Here is a 6,922-nt window from a genome sequence, read left to right as displayed (position 1 = left end):
ACCAACAAACAAAAGAGTCACTGCAGAGGCTGATTTTGTACAACCTAACACCTAATAGAACTTGATTTCTTGGTTTGGAGTTTCAGAGTTAGGGCGTATCCACCAACACAAGTAATCAGGGCACAGTCAAACTACATCCACACAGAACAGCATAAGAACCCATTCTCAAAGAACAACAGTAGTGTATGTGTGTGTTGCTTGATATGTGGCTAAACATAAAAATTAGATGGATAACTAGCAAACAAGCATAAAACAATACAGCTCTTCCTCCATGTTTCCACTGCAGGAAGGCAGAGAACCAATAAAAATAATAATATTCATTCTAATATATCCCTAGACCAGCAATACTTGGAGGGTGTGAAATCTATTGCAAAGATATAAAATAAAATCCCATACTTTGATTTTTAAAAATTATTTTAGATGAAAAATACCACGATTTTAATAAGGTAATACAAAAGGAATTACATTTTTTAAATTTAAGAAGATGACTCATGGCTAAAATTCTATTGCTCAGAAGAATTCAAAATAATATTTATATACTCTTTTGAATTTTCTTAAATAACAGTAATATTTAATCAGTATTTTATATGTGTCAAGAACTTTGTTAAGAAATTTTCTCATTCATCTTCACAAAATCCACACACGGATATCATTATAATTCTTTTCATGCTCATTCTAAAATTGAAGAAGCTAAAGAATAAAGAGGTGGGTAACATTTTCAAAACCACACAGTCAGTAAACATAGGTTTTTCATTTTTTATGTTGGGAGTTCGTTGTTATTTCTATCACATAATAAAAACCTCAAATTCCAAGAGTTTTAAGGACAAATATGACACTACTTATCTTCACTTAATTTTGTCGAAAACACTTCAGCATTTTCACAAACTCAAACTTCTTAGCAATGCGCTGTCGAATCTGCTTGGTCTTAATGCTGTAGACAATGGGATTCATGAGGGGTGGTACCAAAAGATATACATAAGACATGAGGAGGTGTACAATGCGGGGCAAATGTTCTCCAAAGCGGTGCACAAGAGACAAGCCAATCATGGGGATGTAGAACAACAGCACCGCACAGATGTGGGAGACGCAGGTGTTGAGGGCCCGGAGCCTCTCCTGACGGGAAGCGATGCTCAGTACAGTGCGCAGTATAAGGGCATAGGAGAGAAAGATGAGGAGTGAGTCAACACCCACGGTGCAGGCTACCACGAAGAGCCCATAGATGTGGTTGACGATGATGCTGGAGCAGGCCAGTTTCATGATCTCGAGGTGTAGACAGTAGGCATGGGCCAGCACATGGCTGCGGCAGTAGTGAAAACGTTTAAGGAGAAATGGCAGGGGAAGGATAAGAAGCGCACTTCTAAGCAAAGAACTCAGTCCCATCTTGACAATGCGTGCAGGCGTCAAGATGGTTGAGTAACGCAATGGATTACAGATAGCCACATAGCGGTCAATGGACATGGACAATAGAACTGAAGATTCCACCAGAGACAAGGTATGGATGAAAAAGAGCTGAGTGAAGCAGGCAGGGATGCCGATCTCTCGCGCATCAAACCAGAAAATGCCCAGGACAGTGGGCAGCGTAGAAAGGCAAAGTCCCAAGTCTGTGAGAGCCAACATAGCCAAAAAATAGTACATGGGCTCGTGGAGTGTGGCATCAGTGCGGATGACATGAAGGATAGTAAGATTCCCTACAATCACTGTCAAGTAGATGGAGCAGAAAGGAATGGAGATCCATCCATGGAGATCTTCCAGACCGTGAAAGCCCGTCAGGAAGAATGTGGCTTTTTGGAGACTGCTATTATAAGGGATTGCCATGGCTTTACAATCTTGGATTCACCAATCTGCAATATAGAATTAAACACCTGGACGAGGACAGGGCTAAATTCACAATCAACTCAATGGCCCAGAACCAAAGAACAAGATAGGTTTTACACATGCAATGAGAGAGAACTGGGAGGCCGGATCTACTAGCATTTCCTTGAATGAACTAGGCAGGGGCTCTTGCCAAGAGATCGGTATAGCCCAGTTGGGTGTCATTTGAATCAACCTTACATGTATGTGCACCAGTGTTAGCCTTTCAGAGGTTTTCTCAAGTGGTCTTTCTTTCCTTTGTTCCTCCCTGTAAATCTAAAATTAAGTAATCAAAGCATCGCAAATCTCTATATCTCAAATATAAGGGATTATTACTATTGCTGCATCACTGTTTGCTAAACTCAGATGTCTGTGATGCGTCTTCAAATGTGGTTGTAATTTACCTGGGGCCTGGGACTGCTTGGCATATAGTGTGCATGATTCCCCAGTGCCTCGTCACCACAGAGGGCAGTAGCTAAAATCCTTGCATTTGGGAGCTTTGACTGGAAAGATGCCTCTCCTGTGGGCTGTTTCTATGAATATTAAACATTTGAGTGTATGCAGGGTTAAATGTTGCTGAGTGATTCTGAAGCCGGAAGTAGTATCAGAGAAGAAACAGGGCCTCAGAAAAGAGTGACCGAGAAAGGGTCTTTGGGGTTAATTCTGAGAGAGACCAGGAGACATTCGTGAAGCTAAACTGGGGCCAAATGCCAAGGAACACAGATGAAGGGTCCTTCAGCTCTCAAGCCAAATGAACAAAAAGGAAACACCTGAGTTGCCCGGGCAAAGTGTTTCATCTGTAGTTTAGAATGAGAAAGCCAAATCTGGCAGCTCTCAGAGTGAGCTCTGCCGCTGGGTCTTTTACTGAGATGACACACAGGCGTGACTCCATTTCTGTAATAGCTCAGATATGATCTTGGTCTCCTTTTTCTTTCTGTCTTTAAAACTCGTACCCAATTTTATGTATTGCAATGTACCCTAAATTAGTTTTATGCATATTAATATGAGTAGTATAAAAACCCTAATAATAAAATGCCTAACACTGCGATCTAGGCAACGTTGATTCATACCAACCCTGTAGAACAGGCTAGAATTGTCCCTGTCAGTTTCTGAGACTGTTACTGTTTACAGGAGTAGAAAACCAAACACCCATCCAGTCAATGCTGACTCATAGCGACCCACTGTGAGTTTCTGAGACTGTAACTGTTTACAGGAGTACGAACTCTAGTCTTTCTCCCTTGGAGCTGCTGGTGGTTTTGAACTGCCAATCATGAGGATTGCAACCCACTGCACCACCAGGGCTCCACACAGGAGTAGAAAGCGCAGTCATTCTCTATCAGAGCAGTTGGTAGGTGCCGAGTGTTGATTTTGAGGTTGGCAGCCCAGGATGTAACAAACACCACACCAGGGCTTCCATCGGATGCATACGACATTATGCAAAAGTATATTCTGTGCCTGCCAACTTTCTAAATTCATGTCTGTTCACTTAGTCAGCTCTCACAACAATCCTAGGCACATATTCTACTCCTGGGTGGACGATACTGGTAAAAAACAATTGTGGCTTACAAAAGGCACATGATAAGAGTTAGATTTAAAGCAAATACAGGTTGAGAACAGGATCCAAATTCTGAGTGCTCCCCAGAAGCTATATTATTAGTCTTCACATTATATTCCTTACTGTGACTTCATAGTAAATCTAGCCTTTACAAGTGCCAGCAAAATTGGAAATAAGTAATAAAAACTGTTGAGGTTTTTACTTTAAACAAGTTTGTGATAACTATTTCCATTAAGCTGGCCAAGATAGGTGACAATAGAGAATAAACATGTATTTGAGACTGAGATCAGTTTGGGGTATTCTGAATATGAATTAAAAGGAATTCCTTCAAGAATGTGTAGAGAATGTTACACACAACATTTATTTGTGTGTATACTTGAATTAGATATTATTTGAGCTGAGTATGGATAAAATTGCTAGTAAACACAGTGGATTGAATAATAGCACTTCTTTCGTAACACTAGGGCTTCTTAAGAAAAATGGAAACTAGAAAAGAGAGAAAAAAGGAAGAATCAGAAAAAAATGGAACTAGGAGGATATAGTATCAATAAAGTCAAGTTCTCACAGTTGACTATAAAAGAAGAAACGTAGTAGGATTTTTAAAAAACAGTAACAGTTGGCTATGATTGTTGAGTTTTTGAAGTCTTTCAGTGGGGAGAGTAGTATACAGGCTTCAGCTCTCAGCGGGTGAAGGAATCGAGAGAGGCGGCAGTTTGTGTAACACTCCTCTGAGAGATGATCAGAGGATGAGTGCAGAGACAAGGAGGCCACAAGAAGATGAAAGGGAGAGGGAGGGGGATGTTCAAAAGAAAGATCGATCAACACCCTTACCACTTACTCTTCATACCATAAGCGATCACAACATAATAATGATATGAACATGTTATGATTTGTGATATTTGCAGACTCCTAGTGAAATTGGTTTCCATATTTCTTACTATGAGGTGTCTCAGAGAATTTGAGAATTAGAAAAAAACACTTGAAATAATCTATTTCAGCCTTTCATTTCTAGACAGACAAGGGTTGAGTATTCTATCATTTTTTGAGCATCCCCTCAAAAAACAAGCATTGGTAGCTAGTCAATTCTGATTCAGTGACCCTTTATAGAATTTCCAGTTATAAATCTTAAATATTTGTCTTTACTTTCTCATCTTTCTCCCAATAGCAGCTGGTGCATTTGAACCACTGGGCTGGTTCTTTATTATTCCCTTTATGCTTCTCCAAATATAGTTCTTGCTTATTAACATTTTTTGCAGATGCAGAATATAAAGAAAAATAGGGGGGTCGTGGTGGTGTGTGCAAGTCACAGAGAGAAGGTATTATACTACACAAGGACCTAGCCACCTGGTACAGATTTGGAATTTAACAAAGTTCGCTGATTGTAGAATGAATGCATGTGCACATGAATCAATGGATGGATGAGGAAAAAGGGTATGAGTGGATCAAACAAGAGAATCCTAGTGAAATTTCCCTGTATGTTCTTTTAAAAGCTATTCACCCCCAGCTGTATAGATCCGAGACTAGACTAGATCTAGACTTTTGTCCTTTGAGGCTCTCTTCAGGTCTCAGTTACTGGAGGAAAGAGATAGCATCCTGGGGCTCTGGCGAAGGCAGGGGAGAGATGACTGACAGTGCTGCCGCTGATATCCTGACACTTAAGAGCCCACAGCCCTTATAGAATGACACACAAAGGTGTTTATGATTGTTAGCATCAGTGTCGGTGACAGTTCACAAAATTCTTCCTGAACATGATCATGACTTCATACAGGGGGACTTCAAAATGTTTATGGAAATAAGAGAATTAAAATATAATGGAATTTTCCCACAAACATTCATAACTTGTTACAGAACACTGATAAATGCACTTTTTAATTTAATTCTAATACTATAATTTTAATATAAGAAAGATAGTGCAATTCTCATTTCAAAGGAAAAGGATTCAGTATTCAAAATACATGAAGTGGGTTTTACAAGGTCACGCACACTGACTGTAAAGACTATAGAGCTGCTGATGTGCTTTCCCTAGTTCAAGTATCTCTCCAAACTGATGAGCACTCGAAGCAGAGATTTAACAACTAAGGCTAACACTTCAATGTTTAGCCTAGTTCTTTCTGGTCCAGGTATCTCTCTGTCCCTTGCTGCTTCCTCTATGTGAATTGCTTGCAGTGCATACCTGATCACCAGACGCTGGAAGGAAAAGTCATGGGAGAGCATAATTCCATCAGACCAGTTTAGGACAGGAATATTCTGTTTAAAACACAAGGCAGTTTTGAAGAGCTCAGCAGCTCCTCTTCAGGGACTTCTGCTGAGACTGAGCATTCCCTGGAAAGTTCCTGTGGGTCTCAACTGAGGATCCAGCCCACAAGAGGATGAAAACTCCAATATGTGAACGCTGATGATGGTGATGGTGACGGAAGTAATAGCAGCAAATGCTATTCTGTCTTTGGGCAAGGGTTACTACAGGTCAAAATGTTAGAATATTTATAAACATACATTTAATTTTTAGAAACTGAAAAATAAATGCTTATCTAGACCTGGAAAACAGTCTTGCACATAGAGCTGGAAGAACGAGAGAACATTTAGATAAAGCTTAGTTTAAGATCTGGTTAAGATTAGCTTTATCTGAAGAAACCTTAGCTCTCTTACATTGAACCACATGATCTAGGGCAAATTACTTAATCTCCCAGAGATTATTTTCTGATGTTTAAGAATGGAATTTCTCTCTCCTTATTCATAAAGGCATATGTTAAACATTTTCAGTTACTTTAGAGTAGTTGTTAATGTGATTTTATTTTAATATAGAATGAAGGACGGTTCTCTTTTTGTTTGTCATAAACTAGGTTTCTTAATTACAGTTGACCATTTCTGCACTTTCTCTCCCCAGTAAACATGCAATTTAGGCTTTAATAAGGAGCCCTGGTGAGGGAGTGCTGGGGGAGTGGTTATGAGTTGGGTGGTGATCCACAAGGTCAGCAGTTCAAAACCGCCAGCTATTTCATGGAAGAGAGATGGGGCTATCTACTCCTGTAAAAAGCTCCAGGCTCAGAAACCATGGGGGTAGACCTACTCTGTCCTAAAGGGTTGTTATGAATCAAGATCAATTTGTTGGCAGTCAGTTTGGCTTGTGTTTGGGTCTTGATTTAGAAAATTGTACTTCAATGCTAGTGCAATACCTTGGAAAACTTGCCAACCTGTTTAAATATCTATATTCAGAATTCTACCTGAGTAAATTTGAATAATTGGAATACACACTCGAATGGAATAACTACTGCTGAATGGATTCTGAATAAATTTAAAAGATTGAGATAATTAGTAGCATGACCATATCTTATTTTGACACAGCTATTGGAAGTCAATTGCTATGAGAGTAGATGGTTGGAATATGGTCTTTATTCAAGAAATCATATCTTCTGTGCAGTTGGTTTCTCCTCCATTTGAATGGAGGCTCCAAAATCTCTTTAAAAATATTTCTGACCTCTTCATTTTATTCACTACCTTCCTTTGTCAAATTAGAGA

At 39.5% G+C, this 6,922-nt stretch overlaps 1 protein-coding gene across 1 annotated transcript; it reads right to left on the bottom strand.

Moving 5' to 3' along the window:
- Positions 1-849: 849 nt before the first annotated feature.
- LOC101642431 (olfactory receptor 51G1) lies at positions 850-1,815 on the bottom strand. The gene has a single exon (XM_004717474.1). It carries the CDS (start codon positions 1,813-1,815, stop codon positions 850-852), a length of 966 nt encoding a protein of 321 aa, XP_004717531.1.
- Between the last annotated feature and the right edge of the window lie 5,107 nt (positions 1,816-6,922).

Source organism: Echinops telfairi, unplaced genomic scaffold, assembly GCF_000313985.2.
Source record: "Echinops telfairi isolate 266 unplaced genomic scaffold, ASM31398v2 ScPeMD7_41;HRSCAF=154, whole genome shotgun sequence".
Lineage (NCBI taxonomy): Eukaryota > Metazoa > Chordata > Mammalia > Afrosoricida > Tenrecidae > Echinops > Echinops telfairi.
The sequence above is the reverse complement of the archived record's forward strand: the minus strand, read 5'-3'. Positions and strand labels throughout refer to the sequence as shown.